This window comes from Chrysemys picta, chromosome 1 (genome assembly GCF_011386835.1).
Source record: "Chrysemys picta bellii isolate R12L10 chromosome 1, ASM1138683v2, whole genome shotgun sequence".
In the NCBI taxonomy this organism is placed as follows: domain Eukaryota; kingdom Metazoa; phylum Chordata; order Testudines; family Emydidae; genus Chrysemys; species Chrysemys picta.
In genome coordinates this window covers 178,993,919-179,017,492 of record NC_088791.1, presented here as the reverse complement: position 1 = coordinate 179,017,492, position 23,574 = coordinate 178,993,919, and the positions used below count along the sequence as shown (strand labels likewise).

The 23,574-nt window shown below is 40.3% G+C and overlaps 1 protein-coding gene across 3 annotated transcripts in view; it reads left to right on the top strand.

Annotated features, from left to right (window-relative positions):
* The window catches only part of SAMSN1 (SAM domain, SH3 domain and nuclear localization signals 1), a 113,909-nt gene extending 93,274 nt beyond the window's left edge, over positions 1–20,635 (top strand). For 2 of the 3 annotated variants that reach the window (XM_065575807.1, XM_005294634.4), the window contains 7 exons: positions 2,212–2,283; positions 2,915–3,070; positions 5,406–5,538; positions 7,229–7,380; positions 8,696–8,902; positions 10,847–10,997; positions 19,228–20,635. In XM_065575807.1, the coding sequence (XP_065431879.1) occupies positions 2,212–2,283; positions 2,915–3,070; positions 5,406–5,538; positions 7,229–7,380; positions 8,696–8,902; positions 10,847–10,997; positions 19,228–19,427 (1,071 nt within the window). In that variant the 3' untranslated portion in view covers positions 19,428–20,635. Of the gene's footprint in view, positions 1–2,211; positions 2,284–2,419; positions 2,677–2,914; positions 3,071–5,405; positions 5,539–7,228; positions 7,381–8,695; positions 8,903–10,846; positions 10,998–19,227 lie in introns of those variants that run through there. The other variant, XM_024102063.3, reaches the window with a different exon arrangement.
* Positions 20,636–23,574: the final 2,939 nt, after the last annotated feature.

Here is a 23,574-nt window from a genome sequence, read left to right as displayed (position 1 = left end):
TCATGGTAGCATTATTCGCATTTTATAAATCAAGCACTGTGGCATGACGAGAATAAGGATGGTTTTTCAAAAGTCCTTTTCAAAGGGATGGTATTTTCAAATTCTGCTCCTACTGAAGTAAATGGAAGTTTTCCTGTTAATTTCATGTAAACTGAGTTATTCCAATGTGTAACATTTTTTGGAAATACCACCTGAAGGAACTTACCCAAGGTGACAAAGGGAGTTTGTGCCAGACCTAAATATTGAACACTGGGTTTCTGAATCCCAGTCCAGTGCCTTAATCACCCTTCATTTTGCTTACACATCACTCAAGGGAAACCTCAATCACTTGTGAAGCTTCCTTCTCAAAACTGCAATATATTCAGAGGTATATTTGATGGAGAAGCCTTGGAAGCTCATGAGACTTCAGTAGGCTGGTGGACAAGGCCTCAGACATCACACCTGATAAAGCCTCCTGTAAAGTTATCTTAAAGTTAAAGAAGCTAGAGAGATAGACGGCTGGGGATACCTATTATGGTTGATGGGAGGGAAATATGACAAGCATTTTAAATACCTGCGGCAGATGGAAGGAGAGAAGGACTGTTAGAATCACCAGATGGAAAGAAAAAGAGAGAACAAGCAATCCATTAGGCAGGCTGAAGTCACAGTGAGGGAGGAATGGATAAATGAATATGAGCAATTCTTTAACCCAGAAGTTTTAAGACATGTAGTTTCTGGAGCAGAATTCCGAAATGTACACTATTCGTGCAGTTTGATATTTACTATTAAGTTTAGTGCATTTCCCTTCCAAATTATGCAAATAGAAGGTTTTGGATACCCAGATACCTACTGAGAAGGGCACACAAAGTATAAAAATAAAATAAAACAAGCAATAATCTTGTGAGTGTATTACAGGTCATTTTCTCTATCTTATATGTAAGAATAGAAATTAGAAGGGTTAGCTCTTGGCTTAGCTTTGAATAACTGTGAAAAACCTAAACTGATCTCTTAAAAGATACTGTTACAAGTCTAGAAACTCTGGCAGTTGATTTATTAGGTTCAGATAAAGGAGCTTCTAACTTGGGTGTTTCAATTTTTGGATGATAAACATTAGACAGCTACCGGACCAGATTATTCTGTGTGCTCAGTACACTTTGGCCATTCAGGCAATGCAAAGTGAAAGGATTCTGTCTGGAAATGGACAGAAGATCATTCTCTTGTGGAGGGGAACTCCCCACTGCTGTAAAGCTGACATAGTCTTCAATGCTAACTCCAGTGTCAGCCTTATCCTCAGCATTGGATGTGTGTGGCAGCAATAAGGGGGCATGGTGGAAGCAGAGCGGAGCTTTGATATGCCAGTTCTCCACAATTGTGCCAGTGGTACAAATTAGAGCAGCTTCCTTAGGTGCTGCAATGCCATGGTCAGGCAATACAGGCTTAGGGAGCTGCAACCAGCTCCCTGATATCAACCCATCCCTGCACCGAACAGAGCTCAGAGCTCTGGCATAGGAGGGAAGTGAGTCCGTGTGTGTTTAAAAATTGGGCACCTAAATTAGAGGCTATTTTTGAAAAATGTGGAGCTTACTAATTACTCTGTTTGTTTCACTTGGTTTCGTTATGTTCCCGCACATAAATAAGCGTAAAGGTCTTTATTTGGAACTCTCTCTTAAGGGCCAATTCAATTCCCAGTGAAGCCAGTGAGAGGCTTTCCGTTGCCTCCAGTGGGAACTGAATCTAGCCCAAACTAAAGAGCCTTAAACAGTCTTCAGCTGCAGTTCCCAGTAGGAAGGATAAACTGTATAAAGTTAATTGAACAGCTACAGTAATAGAACTGGTGTCCTCCAAAGCACCTACGTTGGTTAATACTAAATGTAAATGGCCTGATTGTGATCTCCCTTATCACCAGAGTAAATGACGATAACTCACTGAAGTCAATGTAAACTACGGATGTGAAACTGGTGTACATGAGCTCCTATAATCATACGCATAATCTAATTCCATGCATTGTTAACAATGTCTTTGATTCAGGTTGCTTTGTCTCCAGATATACACTCATATTTTGTCCCTATAGGCACCTCTAAGGCTGTGTCTCTCTCTACTTGAAAATAGCATGTTATGTTCCATTCATAGGCAAAGAAGTTTTAACATAAGAGAGAGAATTTGTATTTGTCTTAATAATGAAAAAGAATATTGTCAATGAACTCAATTTTGTTTATTTATTTTGTCTTATAGCGCACAAGTAGTTTTGGAAACTTTGACCGTTTTAGGCACCATTCAGTATCAAAGCCAGATGATTCAGTTGAGGTTTGTATGTTGCAATAATCTACTTCTGTTACTCCCTCTCCCTGTGACTGTTGGGGAAACAGTAGGGTTCAGTGGTGTAAAACATGCATTGGTGCGCACTTGCTCACGTGCGTGCTCCTGTTGAAATCAATGGGAACTACTTGCGTGACCGAGTGCTTAGCAACCAGAGTAAGGTTGCACAATCAAGCCCTTAATATTTGCGTAGTGCAAAGGACAGGGTCATTTCTGTTTTAAAAAAAGAAAGGGCAGCTAGAACTCAGGAAAACCTACACTTCAGAGGGCTCCTTCTACAATAGTGGCCTTATGCTAGCATCCTGGAGATGTGGCTTTCTGTCTTCAAGTGTGTTAAGTAAATTCCCACCACTCTCATTTGGATCAGGGATCATAAATAAGGTGAGCATCAATTTGTACAACATTTTCTATATCCCATTTGTGAGTACTTAAGCGAAGTGCAAGCCTGTTGTGTACATATAATTCCCCAGACAGTTCTAAAGCTAGAAGAACTGCTAATAATAACTTTCATGCACCTTACCTGAATCCAAAATATCTCTCTGCAGTCTCTCATTCCATTACATCTGATTTTATTTTCATGAGTAATAATGGTTTGGGTTTTTTTTAAATTTCAAATTAGATATGTGAAGTGGAGACTGTAAGTGACATTGGAGATCCAGGACAAAATAAAATGGCAGGTAATGGAGGAAGCCTGGGAAAGAAGATGCGGGCCATTTCCCTAACCATGAAGAAAAAGATGGGTAAAAAGTACATCAAGGCACTCTCTGAGGACATGGTAAATATGCTTAAAAAAATCTTTGGATTTGTATGATCAATTACATTAGAAATTTTGTGTGTGTTTATTTCATTGTTTTTTGGTAGCATGTTATAAACTAGTATTGATGTACCAGAGTTCAGGTGTATATAACTTAGTGACACATATTGAATTAAAACAGTAGTTACCTCAATTATATATCAATTCTTTCCCTCCACGCCTTTCCTCCCCTGTGTACGCATATTCTCTCTCCCTCTCACACGCACGCACACACGCGTGCGCACAATTTCACCCTCCTGGGGTCCAGGATAGAGACGAGAGTTTTATACCATTGGGAAAGGGGAGATTTTGCTTTGCCAACAGTGAAAAGACTGTGTGTGCATCCATCCATCCATCCATGAATACAGCCATGCAAGTGAGTGGAAAGCTTCTTAAACACTCCTCACTAACTGTCCATCTGTGTAAGGACCAGGAAAAATCTGATCCAAAATGAGATACATTGGAATTACCATACTGAATCAGATCAGTGGTCCATTTAGTCTCGTATCCTGTCTCTGACCAAAGCCAATACTAGATGCTTCAGAAGAATTCTCACGGTGGACATTTATGGAATAACCTGCATGCAGGAATTCTTCCTAATCCCTGTTAGGCTTATGTCCTGAAGCAGGAGGGTTTATATCCCTCATACATTTTTATCTTATCTAATGCAACAGCAGATATTCTTATTATATATAAAAATAAATGTAAAATCGTTTTTGAATCTAACTAAACCTTTTTCCTCAATATCTTCTGGCAGTGAGTTCCACATTTTAATCACATACTGTGCATTAAAAATGTATTTCCTTTTATTAGTTTTATATTTGAGTTTCATTTTCATTATGTGTCCAGTTGTTTTTGTATTATGAGAAAGAATAAACAGGAGTGCCACATTTATTTCTGTGTAGTTAAATTAATTCTTCATACAAAAGAAACAGACGACACATACAATCTTCTTTTCCCCTGTAACTAATACATTCAGTGCTTCTCAACTGATTAACTAGTGCAGGGTGCAATAGAATGGTGTAACTAGCATTCTCCCTGCTGGAAACCAGTCATCCTTGATTTATGTGCATCTGCATGGGAAGAGGAAGTGAGTTTCTAGAGATTAGTCCCACATCAGGGGCCCTGGGCCCACTCCACAAATGTGCTATCACCTTTGATCCACTCTATGAGCCAAATAACGGATGTTTAACATTTTCCTTAGTTTGATGCAATATCCCACAGGGCATATGATATCCAGGTTACATCAGCATGTCACGCTACGTTGACAATGTAATGCAATACGGTAAAGAACCGGCTTCCTTTGGAAATCATCATTGTTCCATTTAGCTATTACATCTGCTTTAAATGAAGTGGTGACTGAAGCATGGGTCATACTTTCTAATCTTTGCAAACTCTATAAGCTATGCTTTGAGAGGTAGCATTTAATAATATAACCTCTAAGGTCCAGTACCCAGGCCTTAGATGATTTTGTGAGGGAAATGGGCCTATGTTAATTTTGTAAAAGCAGAATTTTTGTTATGAGACTTGAACAGCCAACTCAGGGAGTGTGATAGCTGATCATCCACACTCCCATCTGGAAGGCTGGCTCTGGAAAGCCCTGACCTTGATTCTAGCTGCAGAAGGCCAGTAGAGTCCAGGTTCTGGGAAAGCTCTTTGCAAGACATAGCAGTTGCAGCTAATGGTTCCCTTCCTGCTCCTATGGGCTTCCTGAGTATGTGGAAGACGTAGCCTTTTTGAATTAGGCCTCAGATGATTTTGTATTTTCCACCTGAACTTCTAAAATTAGCAAAGATAACTTACAAAACATGAAAGGTGAAAAACTTTGGGATAGATTTTGGCCCCTGCTCTGGTGAGGCAAAGCAGCCAGAAAGTCTCTTATCTGGCTATCTAGGATTTCCCCTTGATAAGCCTCAGATGGATGTAACTGTTGTGCCAGATTCACTACTGTTGTAATTCCACGGAGATCAGGGATGAATTTAGCCAGTGTCCTTTTCTGGAGGGCAGTCACTGGGGAAATTGAGGCACAGAAAGGGTAAGTGACATGTCAATGGTCACAGGGTGAGTAAGTTGTGGAGCTGGGAATTGAACCCTGAATTCCTGATTCCCAGCCCCATGGTATAACCACGAAAAATGCTTCCTCCCTTGTAATGGTTGGTAGTGAAAGAAGCTTTCTTAAACTGCAACTAAACTATAATAATAGGGTTTTTTAGAATCATTGTGGATAGGCAAAGTAAATGTGCACAAGATATTGCGTGTCAGCTGTGCATATACAATCTATTTCACTGCATCTAACCACTGATTTTTATTGCTGAAGAATGAAGAAGGAAAAGAAGTCTGCTACTCGCATAGTGACCCTGGGGATGGAACACACACTGAGAAGGTCTGCTTAAAAGCCAGTGACTCCATGGACAGTCTCTATAGTTTGAATAGTGGCCAGAGCTCTTCTAGTAAGTACAAAAAAATCATAGTCCTGTTCAGTCTCTTTCTTTATTATTTATTATTTATTATTGAGTACACCTTGAGTTGTTGGCACTGGGGAACAGAAATTTGATAACACGAGGATTTTTATGCTAGCAGACAAAGCTATAACAAGATCCAACGGCTGGATATTAAAGCTAGAGAAATTCAGATTGGAAGTAATGTGCAGTTTTTTAACCTTGAGGTTAATTAGCCTTTGGAACAATTTGCCAAGGCTTTTTCTGGATTCTTTACTGGCAGTTTTTAAATCAGGATGTTTTTCTGAAAGATCTGCTCTAGCTCAAACAGGAGTTAATTCAGGGAAGTCATACAGCCTGTGTTATACAGGCGGTCAGAGGTACGTTAGTACAGTAGTTCCTTCTGGCTTTACCATCTGTGAATCAGACTTTGCCCATTTTCGTAATTAGAACCAAAATTTAACCCCACAATAATTAAACTTCAGCTTTTCAACAAGCCTGACTTCCTGCCTATTGATACAAAAGCCTTAAATGTCAGAGCTGGCCCTAGGCCTCTCGCTGCCATGGCCCCATCACCTGTGGAGTCGTGATTGCAGGGTCACCCACATACGAGCCTTCTCTTAGGGTGGCTGGGAACCCACTGCCCCCAGTCTGCAGATGGATTAGCCAAAAGGAGTTACCCAGCCTGACTCTGCTGCTCTGGAGGAGATGGGAGAACCCAGCCAACACAAAGGCAGCAGAGGACCAAGGTCTGCCTCCTTCCCAACCCACCAAAAATCTGCTATTCCCCCCACCAGGTAGCATAAGCTGGAGGTTTGGGGAGGCATGTAACTCTCCAAGGGGCAGTGGGGTTCCTGTTTGGCAGCCTCCTGCAGGGGGCTATCTGCTGCCATGCTGTAGGCAAACTGCTTCCCAAAGCCTGTACATGATGATGTTGCACTGGTGTCACCACATATATAATCTGATATGAGTGGGTTCTGTAGGCACAGGCTATTTGTACTTAGTGGTTAATCTGGCCCTGAGTTGTAGCTGTGCACTTGAACAACCACATCAAGTCAAATGATTTTTATGGTCATTTTCTCTGATGTGATTTGTACAAACTATATGGGAGTTTACTTCCAACACAGTGCTGCTCTTATCTAAAAACATACTTGGATGGGATTTTGCAGAGCTTGCTTCAATTTGCCTGACTTACTCTACTGATGTTTTATTACCCAACTTGGATAAAATGACAGGTAGAAATGTAGATAAGATTAAAATTTCCCTCTGTAATGTAGGTGCGTTGAGGTCCTAGTTTATAATATAATAAAATAAAGTAGTTTCTGCAGTATTTGTTTCAGTTTCTCTGAATAAACAGGACAAGTTCAGCAGCTATAATTCCCTACATTGCAGTTTTAAAATACATATTATTAATCTGCAGAGGTAATATTCAAACAAGCTCATAAGTAAAATGAGCAGTCTATTAGCATCAGCATCATAAAGGATTACTGCACAGAATAAATTAAAGGACTCCAACTTATTTTGTTTAGCCTTTCATAGTACATTTGATTATTGAATATATTTTTCTTGGAATGTGTGAAAACTCTCTGAGTACAGTCTTTTAATTCTGTGCTTTGCATATTAGCCTCTCCATTTCTATACAAAATTGATTATCTAGTAGTTCAAGGAAGGGGATTTAAATCTTCATTCTCCTCTCCATTAGGTGGAGTGACTAGCTGTTCAGATGGAACCAGCAACAGGGACAGCTTTAGACTTGATGATGAAGTCCCTTACACTGGACCATTCTGTGGACGAGCCAAAGTGCACACCGACTTCACACCGAGTCCTTATGACACTGACTCTCTCAAAATCAAGGTGAGACCATCATCAAAATTGCTTTGTGCAGTAGAGATATCTGAGACATTTGTTAGGGAAGGGGTCTGTTCGTTCATTTCTGACTTTTAAGGATATATGACACTTTAAAACAGACACAGTCAGTTTAGCAATACCTTTGTACAGGGCTAGTTCATACAGAGTTGTCAGTCCTACTATTGCAGGGACCCTGAGTCATGGGACTCCACCCTATCACAGTATTTTTGAGTTTGCCCTCTCATCCAGGGTGTGTCCAGATCTTGAGTCTGTCCATTTAAAATACTGCTCCCAAAATCATCTTTCTTGAGTGTTGCTTTGATTATGTTACCCCTGTAAACTATTCTGCTGACTCCGCCTTCTCCCCTGCATCAAATATAAGGTTCCTACTGTCACCTTTAAACCACTATATGATATAGTCCTGCCCAGTTTATCTATTACTCTATTGTATCCTCAACCTCTGCCTTTGCTTGGTGGTCGTTTTCACCACCAGTTAGTTCATTACTTCCCCAACCACCTCAGTGTTGTTGTCTTTTTTCAAATCAGCTATTTGGTGATCAGATGGCATAACAATGAGGTCATGTACATTTTTCACTATTAAGGCAGCTTGCTTTAAAGTTGTGAGCTGCCTGCTGCTTGGGGCTCAAAACTCGTGAGTACAGCCCATAAAATTGCAGCACCGTTCAATCAAAACACAAACCTTAGCTCTGAGTTGGCTTTGAACCCCAGGCTGAACCTAATCTGGATCCAGATCCAAATCCCCCTCTCAATATGTAGAAATGAGACCTTTCCAAAAGCATAGTGTTTTCGCTTCATGGGGCTGGGGGCAAATATTTCCTTAGCTTTCATTTCATGTGAACAAATAAAAGGAAGTTCTTCTTCACGCAGCGCACAGTCAACTTGTGGAATTCCTTACCTGAGGAGGTTGTGAAGGCTAGGACTATAACAGAGTTTAAAAGAGAACTGGATAAATTCATAGTGGTTAAGTCCATTAATGGCTATTAGCCAGGATGGGTAAGGAATGGTGTCCCTAGCCTCTGTCTGTCAGAAGTTGGAGATGGATGGCAGGAGAGAGATCACTTGATCATTGCCTGTTAGGTTCACTCCCTCTGGGGCACCTGGCATTGGCCACTGTCGGTAGACAGGATACTGGGCTAGATGGACCTTTGGTCTGACCCGGTATGGCCTTTCTTATGTTCTTATGTTCTTATGTGTTTTCATACCTGACATACGATGTCGTCTGTTCTTGCTCCATTGAGGTAACAGGTTACATATCACAAATCATCTGCCTCAGATTTGGTGCACTTTTTTTTTTCTCTAGAAAGGAGACATTATAGACATCATCTGCAAAACCCCCATGGGTATGTGGACAGGCATGCTGAATAACAAGGTGGGGAACTTCAAATTCATTTACGTCGATATTATTTTGGAAGCGGAAGCTACACCTAGAAAGATAAAGGCACACAGAGGGAGCAAAAGGGCCAAACCTAAAACTCTGCAGGAACTTTTGGAACGGGTCCATCTTCAGGTCAGCAAACACATTTCCAGTTTTGTGTTTTATTTTGTTTCTGTGCATTTGCTCTTATTTTTACATCAAAGCCAGGGCCAAAATGGCAGGCTCCAGCAGCTTGGGAAATATCCTATCAGTAGCCCAGAAGATGCTACTTCCTTCCATTACCTAGCCAGTGGATCTGTGGATGTGAGGGTGGTTGTTGGCAAAACAAGGCATGAGAGTGCATTAATCCTTCACTTAATATGCCTTTTTCTTAGTTGGTAAGGTCCTTGGGGAAGAGGTAGTCTTTTTTTAGTATAGGTGTGTAGTGTGCGTAGCCCAATGGGCCCCAATTTCTGATTGGGTCTCTAGATATTACTGCAATACAAATGATAAATGAGAATAATAACAACAATGTTATGGCACTGGTATTTGTGTGGGAATGAATCACTTCTCTCTGCAGGAATACACACACACACACACACACACACTCAGACACTGGGACAACACACACACAGTTGGGGGCACCAGGAGTAACAATGCATTAGTCCTACAGCCATCTACATGGTTCTCTGCATGCTCCCTCTGGCTGGCACCAGTGTAAACAAAATACCCAGCCTGCTTATGGAGCTGGACTCAAATTGTTTTCTGGATACAGAAAATTTGAATGCTTCTTCTTAGGCTGTTTTATCAATGGAATAATTATTGTGACACAGACATAAAATAATAATAATGACAGTATTATATGACACTGCAATTTCAAAGCAGTTTGCAAACCCTAATTAATCCTCAAAACTTCCTACTGCATGTTAGTGTTGTAAATATTATTGGGTCAAATGTATCCCTCACGTGACTCAAATTTGGCCACTGATCTTCATTTTACAGTTCAGGAACTTGAGATGCAGAGAGGTTGTGAATGGCCCAGTGTCACAGCCTGAGATAGCAATGAGTCGAGACTAGAACACAGAAGCTCCTGGTTCCAGCTCTAGACTTAGTTTACTCCTATAAAAGGAGAGGGAAAATATGTTCAGAAAGTATATTATGTTAAAATTAGAAAGGGGACCCAAGCTACAAAGTTCAGGCCCAGATCCAAACATTTGCAAAGTTTAGTGGTGACTGAATCTGGAGTTTTGGTTTGTCCTATTTTGGTTTGTCCTGTTTGGGCCAAGCACTGAAATTTGGGGGTATTGGAATGAAGGGGCTTGGTTCAAGTCCATCTAAATGGAAACTCTCTCTTAGCGTCTTGAAAGGTTATTTTTTCCCCCTGACCTGTTAATGAATCATATTCTTGGTTCTGTGTCAGTGTTATCCCTCCAGGCAATCCAACTTTAATTTAACAATAACTAATTGGGGTGGGGGAAAGGACAATAATGCACTTAATTTCATTCTGTGACCTTTAGAATGGCTTATCTTATGCAGTAGACACTAAGCAATGCCTGTTATGGGTATGCGCTGCAGTTTCTAGCAGTCCACTGACGAAAATAGAAAACCTGACTTTCCAACAGAAACACCACACAAAGTCTTCTATGAAACAATTCTCATGTTTCTCAGATTAATATGGGAGCGTTACAGACACTGGGCCGGATCCTCAGATGCTATAAATCAGATTCAATGGAGATTCTCTGATTTACACCAGCTGAGGGTCTGGCCCTCTGGATAGCAATAGATTAAACAATGCTGCAGTTCAGCTAAATAAACCCAATCTGAATGTAAAGTGTTAGTATATCTGAGGTACTCTGAGACACATTGCAGGATGTCTTGTGTTATGGGCAGGACAAGGGAGGGAACAGTAACTTGACAGCTCTCTTTAAAACAAGCCCAGAGGCAATGTTGCTGATTGGGGGACTCGGTGCTCCAGGAGTCATGATGACTTTTCTCCCCATTTCCACCAAAAAAAATGAAAGAGAGAAATTATGGTTATGTCTCTCACTGAACCTGCTGATTGCTTACTAAAGGAATTGTTTGCTTTTCTTTTTGTAGGAATACTCATCAACCCTCTTGCTAAATGGCTATGAGACTTTGGAGGATTTAAAGGAGCTACAGGACAGCCATTTGATTGAACTAAATATTACAAACCCAGAAGACAGGGCAAGGTTACTTTCTGCAGTTGAGAATCTACAGGACTATGAAAGTAAGTGTGTAAACTTACATTCAATGTTATGTTCTCATTTTAATTGGAGACATAAACACATTTAAAATAATGGTGACTTCTGCCAAAGTCCACAAATTAGACTTTTTCCTCAAATAGGAAAAATTCCTGAAAAATTATCTCAGATACTATTATTGCCCCTCTCCCAGAAATATATGAATGCCTCACAACAGCTCTGTGAGGTAGGGCATGGCTATCATCCCTATTTTACAGATGGGAACTGAGGCACAGAGAGGCTAAGTGATGCCTGTGATAGAGCAGGAAATTGAAATTAGATCTCCCATGTCCCAGGTTTGCTTCCTAGAAGTATATTAAAACATTTTTGTCTTTGTCTTCCTGCAAAGGAAGATCTTCAACATCCTCTCTTCCCATTCACTGTTCCTTCCCTTTAGCCCCTGGTGAGAGCCATGAAATTTACTGGCGTTTGTAGTACAGATCAGCAAACAATGGTTTGGATAAAACAGTAGCTGATCTGTAGTCTCAGCTTGAAATGAACCTGAACTGGATCTTGTCTGAGGTTCAAGAAGTTATTAGCTTTCTCTGTGTGTGTTTTGTTTTCCCTTTTATGCTTATTTGCACTTGCTGCTTTCACTGGACTTGGAAGTACCAAGACCGTGAGACAAGCTATTGTGATATTTTCAGCCTGAATTCTAACTCAAAATAGTTCAGATAAGTTCCTACAAATTTCAGCTAAACAGCTACATATTTGGATACTCATCCAGACCAAATCGTAGAGGTTTGCTCTGCATTAATGTAGAGTCATGCCCTTCCTGAGCAACCACTTTGCCAGATATCCACTCTAAATTGAGGATCCTGTGGAAGAAAAAATGGGACTGGGGAATGCAAAGTCTCCCAGAGACATTTTAGGGATTTCTTAGGGGCCTAGGTCTACAGCTCATCAAGAGTTAATAGCTCATCTGCAACCCCCCCAGTCAGGCTGTTAACTGAGGTGGGCTGGATTTCTCTCTATCACTCAGTCACTCTTACACACCTGGCCACTTCCAACACATAAAGCTCAATTATTCAGAACTTCACCCCAAGTGGGATCCTCCATCTCATATGCACACTCTGCCTCTCTGAGTTTCTAAGAACCCATGGCTGTCTCAGCCCCCCTCAGCTTTCTGTCTGGGTCTCTCAGGACCCCTCACTCTCAGATCATCTCTGGGTCTCTCTGAATCCCTCTTTGTCCCTTACTGTCTCTCCTCCTCCAAGATGGAAAGAAAAGAGACTCCATGAGAACTGTCAGAAGAGGTAGTTCAAATGGCCTTCTCTGCCCTCACCGTTCCCTATGGACTGGGTGACGGATGCACATCAGGAACAGTCCTTCTTTCTATCCTGTAGCCTTTGTCAGCTGAGGGTGGTGAGGGTGGGAAAGGGGCCTTCCCAGTATAACAGATACAATGATTGAAGTGAGGACGAGGAGGAGTGAGCCTGGAAGGAAAGGAGAAAGAACTATACCTATTGTTTAGCCTGCAGTTTGGGTGGAGGTGGCCTCCTGTCCCCTCCCCCTTGACTTGCCCTTGGATTGTGCATATTTATCAGTACATATCTAGGTTACTAACTGATCATGCTGCACATTCTGTATATTTTATCCTACACGTTTTACATCAACAATTAACAAACAAAACAGGAATAGAAAATGCTAAAGTTATACTTTTACAAGGATTTTTTATTGGTACAAAGTATGAGTAATTTTAACAGGTTTCTGTAGTCATGAAATACTGTTCTGGTATGGTGTAGTTATGATTTACTGTTTTTAATACTCAAACGATAGCAAGCATTGCAGGCAGCCTTAAGCATCTAAACTCTGTAATAGGCAGACATTAGTTAGTGTCTTTCTCAAGCTACTTTTAATCACTTGATGTTCTTCATGTTCCCATGCCAGCAAAAGTGCAAGGATCAGGGAAGGGTGTCCTTAACCTGACACAGCCTTTTCATATTCTTTACATTAAACCTTGACTAATTAATCCTTACCATCCACGAGTGGTCCCTGCCCTTTGCCAGCATAGGTTTATGCCATTGTTCTTCAGGCAGAATAGTATACTTGAGGATATTTGTGCTGTAGTTTAACAATTGAAATACTTGTAATTGTTCTGTAAATAATAAGTCTTGTAATGTGCTCCTTGTTTCAAGGCTACTGATGATGTGTTGGAGTATTAAGTCCATGGATGAGATGAATAATTGCTTCACATCAGCTGTGAATACATGAGTATTTCAGTTCAGTCAAACGCTGTTCTCAAAGAGCAGAATAGTGAATGGGCCTTTAACATTTCAGCATGTGCTTAATTATAAAGCTTTTATTAAGTCCCAGAGATGTCAATAGGACTTATGTATGCTTAACTTTAAGCACACATTCAAGGAAAATGCTCTCCTGAATCAGGAGCACAGTGATGAAGCTGACCTTAACTGATTGCCATAACACGGTAGTATTTGTCAGCGCGCTGATGAGGAGAGAAGTAATGTGCAAGGTTTGACAAGACACTCTAAAGTACAAAGATGTTAAAAACTAAAATTGATACAACTGCATAGAGGAATATAAATAAGCCATTCGGTCAAGTAGTTACAACAAAAGAAGGGGAGCCAAGATGATCTTGGGGTTAAGTCCAACCTGAGCGTCTGACTCAATGTGGGACCTTGGACACCTCATTTGACCTCCTTGTGCTTCAGCCAATCCAACTGGAAAATAGGGTTGCAAAAGCTGGACACCATTGTTATAACTGAACTTATATATATACCGGTATATGTGGTCATGAGCTGAAATCCTGGTCCCACTGATAATCAATAGGAATTTTTCTAAAGCATACATGTAATTGTTTTCCTGAATCGGGGTTTTAGATTATAAACTCTTTTCTGAAGGGACGTATCCTTTCACTAGTTCTGTAAAGTTCCATGCACATCTACAGACCCACCGAAATAGTGGTAGTAATAATAATTTCCAAGAGCTAACAAGTGGAAAAACTACATATTCATTGTCAAAGACCTAAGGCCTAAAATTTCCTCAATACTCTTAGTCTAATGCTATAGTTTAGTTTAAAATAGTATTAAAACATTGGTTTTCGAACTGTGTGGTGCAATGAGGTAATTGGAGGCACAAGGTGGGGTGCAGGGCTGGGGTCAGATGGGTCTGAACCAGGGCCGGGCAGCAGTGGAGAGAATGCACAGGGAGTCCCCACTGGTCAGGGAGAAGAGTAAGCAGCACCATCCTGCTCTGGCAGTAACCTGCTGCTCTCCCCTTTCTCCACTCCCTGACCACTGGGGACTCCTGTGAGCTCTCTCTGCTGCCCCAGCCCAGATAACTGGCAGGCCGCAGCCCTGCATATTTTAAACCCTCCAGGACCTGCACGAGCGAGAGGCTCTGGAAGGGGGTGGAGGGGAGGAGGGCAAGGATCCTGGTTTGCTCCGTGCCAAGCTGCCATGGGCTCATGTGGGAATAGAGCCAGCTGGATCTTGCCACCACCCCAGTTTCTGTCCCAGAGGGATGGGAGATGGGGCAGGGTGGGTGTGGCGCTTATCTGACTTCCATGGAGAAGGAGGGCACAGCAAAAAGAAAAAGTTTGGAAAAAGTCTGTATTGGAACACGTGTCAAAATTCTGCATACTTGGACTCTTCTAACCTTATCTTAGACAGCTCTGACTGAAAGCTATGTATCTGAAATGAAACTGATTTACTGTAGGAAAAATAACACACCTTCCATTTGTTGATCAGATAGTGAGGTCTGATGAATCTGCAACACTTAACAGTAGTTGATCTTTATCTATTCCTTTTCCTGTGCAGTGTATCTTTCACTGACATCCAGGTTAACCCTACAAACTTACCTTTAATGATAAAGAGCTTGACAGGGTTTTCAGGAAGTTAAGAACAAGTAGGTGTAAAAGTCAAAAGTTAAAAATAAGTATAGCTTTTATTTGTGGAGTAGGAGAACTTGACATTTACACTGAATCCATATATATTTATAATGCTCAATATTCTGTTGAGGCAGCTTTTGTATTTACTGCATGATAGTCAGAGCAGGCTGAAAATTTTCTATCTATTTTTTTCAGACAAAATTGGCCTGTTTTTCCTGAAGAAAATATTTATTTTATTTATTCAATGAAAAACAGAAAAAATAATATTTTTATTTTTTTCAGACAACAAACACTGGAACATTTTCTAAATTTTCTAATTTTTTCCACAGAAAATACCATCTTTTGACCATCAATAATAAAGCTGTGACAGTGTGAAGTTCGGTGCTGCACCACTTCAGAGTCCCATTCTGTCTTTGTAGTAATTTAGTTTTTAGCTTATTTGTCTCAGATTGATTTTGCTACAAAAAACGTGTGTGCAAATACTCTGCTTTCTAGAAAGTTACAGACTTTACCCAAGACTACCATATATTCACAGCACACAATAATTCAAAAGCCAGAGGAAAAATGCATACATAGTCCTCTTACAGAAGTTTCAGCTCCTGCCATTTTTGGTCCAAATGTGATCTGTCATTGTGACATGATGTGGGTTTTTTGCATTTGTGTCTTCCCAACATATCCAGTTGTGCACAAGAAGTTATACTCTTCAGAACATAGTTAAAAAGTCATCTTTTAATGAAAAGGAAACAAATAGGATGACCAAAAAAAATGGAATTAAAAAAAATTCCAGCAATAACTGTCTCTTCCTGCTCACTTTGAAAAAAGAAAAAAAGAAAGAAATAGACAAAGCTTCCTCTTTGACCAGAATGATGTAAACAGGATTAACACTATTTTAGGTCACTGCTTGAGGGGACAGAGAGATGATTCTACAGAAGCTGATAAAAGCACTTGCAAGTGGTAATATAAATGATCCTGGGATTACAGTTGAGGAATAGGAAAAACTACTGAGTTCAGCATCTAAGGAAGGGTTCATACAATAACTTGCTGAATTCTGTAAGCACACAGTGACCACGCAGACTTGGTTTTTTGCTGGCATTGGCTGAAATGTAGCATGAGCTAATAGAAAAGCTAGGTTAGGCATCACATATGTATCCTCTATTATTGTGATTAACTAATAATTAATTAATTAATTAATTAATAATCCTGGTATAACTCCATTTAAGTTACTGGAGTTACTCCAGAAATTAACTTGGCCTGATATGTTACCAAAAATTTTCCCTACAAAAAGAGGTGAAATTTCATATGACAAACCATCCTCTGTAAGGTGGGGAGAGGATGAAATAGTTACAGACAATGCCAAATCTGACAAAAGGTGCACCTTTTTAACAATGAGGATAGTTAACCATTAACTTACATAGGGAAATGGTGGATTCTCCATCACTTGAAGTCTTTAAATTAAGAATGGATAGCTTTCTAAAAAGATAATCTGTACCTCAAAAGAGGTTATGGTCTTGATGCAGACGTGTTATACAGGAGTTTCAGGGTAGATGATTACAATTCGAGCTGGTTGGAAATACTTTGATGGTACCATATTGTGTTAGACTACACAATTCTTTGGAAACTGAAATGCTTTGTGAAATCAGGTTGATTTTGCCAGAATTTTGGTTAGAAGGAAAAAGAAAAAAGTTCCAACAATGCCAAAATGTCCAGTTTTTACAGTTTTTTTGAATGAAATATTGTGATTGCTTTGAAATGACTATCTATGAATCTTTCTTGCATGCCTGCCTTTTCCAGGGAGGGTTTTGAATCCAAAGCCTTAATTCTTCCTGGTGCACCAGCAATGCACACTGTAAATACAATCTGGACCCCAGCCTCCTGGTAGACATATGCTATATATGACCATTCTGTAAATGCACATAATCTACTCTACCACCAATACACAGGATTCATGTTCACTATAAAGCTGTCATCATTAACAAATATAGTATTAATTGAGAACAAAACTGATCATTACATATAAAAATTTCACAATAACTCTCTTACGACTATTCCTCTTCCCCCTTTTGCTCTCCTGGTGGCTTTGTTTGCCTTGTATGCAGGGCCGGCTCCAGCATTTCTGGAAAAAAAGAAAAAAAAGCTGCGATTGCGATCGGCGGTGGCAATTGGAAAAAAAAAAAAAAAGCCGCGATCAGCGGCAGCAGTTCAGCGGCAGCTCCTTCTCTCCTAGAGGGAGCGAGGGACCTGCCACCCCCGAATTGCTGCAGGTGCCGCCCCTCTCCCCTGGCCGCCCCAAGCACCTGCTTGTTAAGCTGGTGCCTGGAGCCGGCCCTGCTTGTAAGTAAATGTGCTTTTCTTTGTCTTTGGTCACACCTTACCTAATTTACATCGGAGACACAGTCAAGTAGGCAGAACCACATTCCTTGTGTATCGTAATCCTGCCTGACATGCATGTTTAGAACACAATTCTAGCATGTATTGATAACCTTTTGTACACACCCCATGCATACACCATGCCATGATTTTCAAGACCAGCATGTTACCAGTTCGTATATGATACCTTATGGGACAGCTTTTAGATACAGAGTGCCAACAGTGTGTTAGGTGTAGTATGTCAGGCCTGATATGAGTTGCTGATAGAGTAGTGAACTACCGGTGACTCTCTGTGTCAAATATATATCAAATTCATGACATTTTGGTATGTTCAGTGAGATACCAGGTTGTAGTTGGTTGAGAGATCAGTTTATTTTCTTCCTGTTGAGGCAGTACAGGCGAGTCTCATCTTACGCAGGGGTTCCGTTCCGCGGTTAGCGCGTAAAGAGAAAACCGTGTATAGTCAAAATTACATTGAGTTGAATGGCGGGTGGAATCGCCCGCACTACAAGTACAGTATTAAAATTGTTATTTTTCTCTTTTTTGTTTTGTTTTTGCTGACTGCGTAAAGCTGAAATCGTGCATGTTAAATGTGCGTAAGATGCGACAGACCTGTATGTCTTTTTTCCATTCACTGGCAGATTATTCATTATAGCGCAAGTGCTAAATAAGGACAAATGTTTTGAAAGAGAAATTTGCTTCTATTTAATTTGGGGAGATTTTCAACAACATGATTGGGAGTTGGGTGACTAACTGCTCTTTGTGCCTTTGAAAATCTCATCCTTTATTTAGGTATGACCAGATTTTCAGAAATGCTCAGCACCAGCAACTCTCACTGAAAAGCTAAAGTCTAGATTTTTAAAGGTATTTAGTTATTGCTGCACTCAGCATTGCAAAGCCCAAGTCTCATTTTCAAAAGGGATTTTGAATTTCAGTGAGAGTTAGGCTCAGTGCCTAAGTCCCATTGAAATCCCAAGTGCCTAAATCCCTTTTGAAAATGAGACTTAAGTATCTAACCCAGTTAGGCTTTGCAATGCTGAGCACAGCAACACCTAAACACCTTTAAAAATCTGATCCTTATTGCTTTTGAAAAGCTGGCCACTTCATTTTGGTACTGGAATGGGAACTGAGCTCTTTGGCAAATCTGGCCCTCTTTGTGGGTGCTTTTGAAAACCTTGCAATTGTATGGCATGGTTAACATTCCCAGTACTGTAAATAAATACACTAGGGCTTTGTCTACACTTGCAAGTGAACGACAAAACTTTTGTCATTCAGAAGTGTTAAAAACACACACACACCCCCAAAAGACAAAAGTTTTGTCGAGGAAAAGCACCGATGTGAACAGCACTTTGTCGGCAGGAGTGCTCTCCTGCCAGCAAAGCTACCACCGCTCGCTGAGTGTGGAAGTTTTTTGTTGGCAGGAGAGCTCTCTCCTGCCGACAAACAGCAGCTGCACTGCGTGCCTTTTAGCCGCATAGCTGTAGTGGCACAGCTTTGTGCTAAAAGCTGCATAGTGTAGACATAGCCTAAATCCGTGCCCTGTGGGGCTTATAGCCTAAAGGTACAGCAGCTACAATCACAGAAGGCTGAGGGCACATTGAATGTCAGATGTTACTGAATTGGTCTTTAAAAGGGTTTTGAAAGTGAGGAAAGGGGAAGAGCCAGACATATAGACCCCAGCGTTGCAATCCATTTTGCACAAGCAGACCCTTGAACCAATACACAGTCCTTTTGTCTTCTTCGGGGTTCAGGTATCCTTTGAGCAATGTATTGCAGGATCATGTTCATGTTAAGTGGGCTACACTGACTGTTGACATCATGTAGTGAAAATGATCAATCCTTTGATTTCTAAGGTTTCAATTTCTAACAGATATAAGGTACAGCTCTAATAGAGCTGCAGTTTGCTAATTCAGTTTCTGCAGTGCTCCAAGAACAATCTTGTAATCATCTAAGTGTTGTTCAGGGGGGGTTCATAACCCTTTCCTTTTCATTTTTTACAGCTGAACAAGAACATGAAAATGAGCAACAGCCCCTGTCCTTAAGCCCTGTTCTCAGCTTTAACAAGTCAGAGTTAAATGACTGTCCGAGAGACTCTGGCTGTTACATCTTATCGGAAAATTCAGATAATGGCAAAGAAGAGCTAGATCCAGAAAACCTATCGGACATGCTACAGACGATCACCATCACTGAGACCAACTGATATATGTGCTTTTCTGCAGCTTTGCAGACAGGACTATCAGATACATTAAGCTAACTTGCTAGTATGGCAACAGAGTAATGGGCTGCAAATATTCTCAACATCGAATGGACTCTTAGGATTTCCAGCTGAAGTACAATATTTTTGACTTTATTCAATATATGGACATTTGGTACCTGAATCTTGGTTGATGAAAATAATGTCCCATGCTATCCTTGTTTGTTAATTCTTGAACAGTTGACTGAAGGGAAAATAAATAACTGCAATATATAGGGTAACCAGATGTCCCATTTTTAAAGGGACAGTCCCGTTTTTGGGGACTTTTTCTTATATAGGCGCCTATTACTCCCCTCCCCCTTCCTGTTTTTTCACAGTTGCTATCTGGTCACCCTAGCTATATATATATATATATTTGTATATTAAATAGTTTCCTATTAAAAGAATAGGGAGTTATTTTTAGGCATTCTCACATAGTTCTGGATATGTTCTCTTCTGAAACATTCTGAAATATTGTAAATAGTGTACATATTTATTTTAAAAGCTAAATATTAATTACTGTCCTTTTTTATCTTCTGATGAATGTTTCTCTGATATTTGTACAAAACATACTTTTCACCAGTACACCAGCATAATAAAAAGGTGATTAGGTTGATATTCTATAGTATTATGAAAAATACTGGGTCTGACTCACATTTACATTAAAGCTGCTTTACACCACTGTGCTGTGTAAACTGGCCTTAAAATGGGCATAAATATAATTTACAGCCACTTGAAGGCCTCTTTACATTACCATGTGGTGCAAAGGGGCCTTAATGTAAATGAGAATCAGGCCCTCTGTCTTCAGTAGCCATTAGGAGCAACTTGCAGTTTGAATTTCGTACACATTTAGTTTTTCTTTACTATTTACAGTCTTTCTAAACATTGTAAAATGAAAGAGAGAGCTATTAGCAACAAACTGATATCCACAACTGAGCTTTCATTAGTATTTTTGGTGAAACTCCTTCCTTGTGCACTTAGCGTGAAATTTGTCAGTAGAAATACTTGTTTGTATGCAAAAGCCAATAGCTGATACGTTGGTATATATTATCAGTGTCCTCTATAAAACAACTAATCATCATTTCCCCATGTATTTTACACTGGAATATACCTTTTATTTGCTTTCCCCCTCTTCTTGAAGTACTTCATTTGACAATAAACAGAACTATGTGATTGAGACTCTTAAAAACTTTTTAATGTGGACCCTAACATTTCAAAGACAGTACTTTTCTAATGGTAACATAATATACGAGACATCTACTGAGCACTTTTTATCATGCATAATCTGTATCAAATTAATGTAGTGACTTCCTCTCTCACCTGTTAGTCACACATTTTCATAAATTATGTCTATGTTGAATAGTTTCCACTAGATTGCTGACATTTTTTTAAAAATCACCCTTCAGAAGAGATCAAGCATGGAAAGTTTCTCAGAAAGAGGATTTCCGAGGAAGTTATGAACAAGTGAAAATGGGGATTTATAATGAAAACTGTTTTGGCAGCCTTCTCTCTACCTGTCACTAAATGCTATATTGCAATGGGTGTGTTCATGTTGGCCTCAGAACCTTAAGGTATGGTTCTGCTCTGAAAAGTTACTTTGTGAACATGGCATTGTGGGATTCCATATTCTCTGTATGTTAATGACTTCCATATCAAACATGCTGTGTTTACAAGGAGCAAGATGGATTTGGGATGTGTTTGCTTGTTAACTTCCAGCCCTGCAGACTGGAGCTGGCATCTGTATGTCAAGCTAAGTGGGTTCTCATATAACTACTGAAAAAGGATCTGCAATTAGAACTCACTTAACAAGCCTTTGATGATGCATGAGCCAAAATGGAATTTCTTTTAGGGCATCTCTACACATAAACTTGCACCAACTTCACTAAATCAGTTTCCTAATGTATTTCTAATGAGTTATTTCAGTAACATCTGTATGTGGACACATACGGTACCAACATGAGCTAAATCAATGGTAGCAACTTTTGTTCCAGAGAAGCATGTTCAGGTGACAGCCAGATAAGACCTCTAGGATAGCCTATGCATGAGTGATTAGAGTCCACAAAGGCAGGCATATAGAATGACACAAATGTACTGTGGTATATCTAACTGTATGGATTTATAGGAGGAGAGAGGACTTGTTTAGTCAGTTACAGTGACACAGTTAAGTGGCTGTGTATTTAGCAAAATATCCACATGCCCGTTGTTTTACAGGAACCAATCCATGCACCAGATTCAGTTGATGGCAAGGGTGGTGGACAGTTATAATTGACTGACTGACTATTAACCACTTATTAAAAGTGTGAACATGAACTGTGTGTTTAGCTGTTTGTGTCCCAAACCAGTTAGAAACACAGTCAATTTCTGCCCAAATCGTTGTGTGTGCTGGAAAATGTGTCAAAGTAACTAAATTTATTTAAGCCATTTGCAACTTCCTGTGAAGGCTAAATGATTACATCTCACATTGAGAAATTTCCGCTCGCTCAAGCAATTCTGAGAAAAATGATGAGGAAATTGTACACCACAAAGTATAAAAAAATCAGCTTACAGGCAACAGGCATGTACAGCCTTCTTTCACCTTATAGCAGTTTTGTTAAGTGCCCTGAGCATGGATTAAACCATTAGTCCTTACTCAAGCAATACACCCATTGGCTTCAATGTTGTCTGGTCTAAATAAGGCCTAGGTAAAAAATGAGCTGCCCCAGTGGTAGCAATGGTGAGAAATTTTAAGAAAAGACTCCTGTCAACTTGAGGAGGAATGCCAGGAATGTCGGGGGAGGAGAGCATGCTGTGGAGGCCCTCCCTTTCACTCCTTTGGGACAGTTTTAGTCACTTATTTACGCCCCTCTGTGCCGCGTAATTGAGGGAGTGTAGGATCCTTGGTCCTAGTCAGACAAAATGGGGAGCCCTACATTCCCCTTCATTGCAGGGTGTGTGGGAAGGAGCAAAACAAAGAGTTGAAGAGGCCCTGGATTTCATAATGCAAAGTCATGGATGATACCAACGCAGAAGTCTGTTACTTTTAGCAGCATTGCCTTCTGCTCATCACTTTCCCCAAATCAAATGGGGAGAGAAGTATTTCACAGTCAGAGGAGTCAAGAGAAACAGGGCTTCTACGGGAGCTGTGCTTCTTAGGTGAAGGCTGGCCAGTGGCCACACAGCACTATAGAAGAAACCAACGTGTCACATAGAGGCCCTAAAAACCAACAGGGATTGGCCTGCATGACCTTGGAATCTGCTCCCTGACCTCTCCTTTTGTCATAAATCTCTTGAAACTCAATGAGCCTGATTTGCCAATGCTTGGTACCTTGCACAGTCAATTAGCCGTGTACAAAATGGGTGTAAACCACTGTAAGCAGTGTAGGTGACTGTAGAATTCTGATCTAGGAGCATTTTGTGCTGACTTTGCCCAGGTGACTACAAAAGGTACAAGATAGAGGAGAGTCAGACCTATGAAGTTTCTAAAGGGGTTTTTCCCCTCCCAATTTTTGTAATGTGGGTGAGACTAAAGCCCTGAGTAAGGATGTGTAGCAATAGGCCACTATATGTGAAAGGAAATAAGCTATTAAAAAGAAAAAGTGTGAGGCTGTTTTCATACGTACATGCAGGCTCAGTTATACGTGGCTTAAGTCAGATTGTTTTTATTGGACCCGAAGGCCAAGTGTGTTGCAATGCAATTACCAGTTCTGATAGGGGATATGTAGAGGAGCCCATTCAGCCATATAAAAGTGTGCACCTTCCCCTGTGTTGTCAGGCACAGACTCAAGGAAATGGGCAGAAATCACTCCATTTTCAGTTTTTAAAACAGGGTGAAATGCATTTTTGGCACATTGTGTCATGTGAATTATACTTGTTTGCAATTCGATTCCCTCTCTTTTTTATGAGATGTAATATAAATGATTGGCTTTCAGTGATGTTCCAGAATGGGACAAAGTTGACATAATCAGCCAAAAGGAGCATGCTGAGGTTTCCTTTAGCAATGTGTATTCATTTAAAAAAAGGGGGTGGGGGTGTCCCAAACAGCTTGCTGTGGTGTTGTATTCAGACTTGTGGATTGAAATGTAAACAATATTTGTGTTTTGTGCAGCTATAATTATTGACTTAATTGGACTTTGGA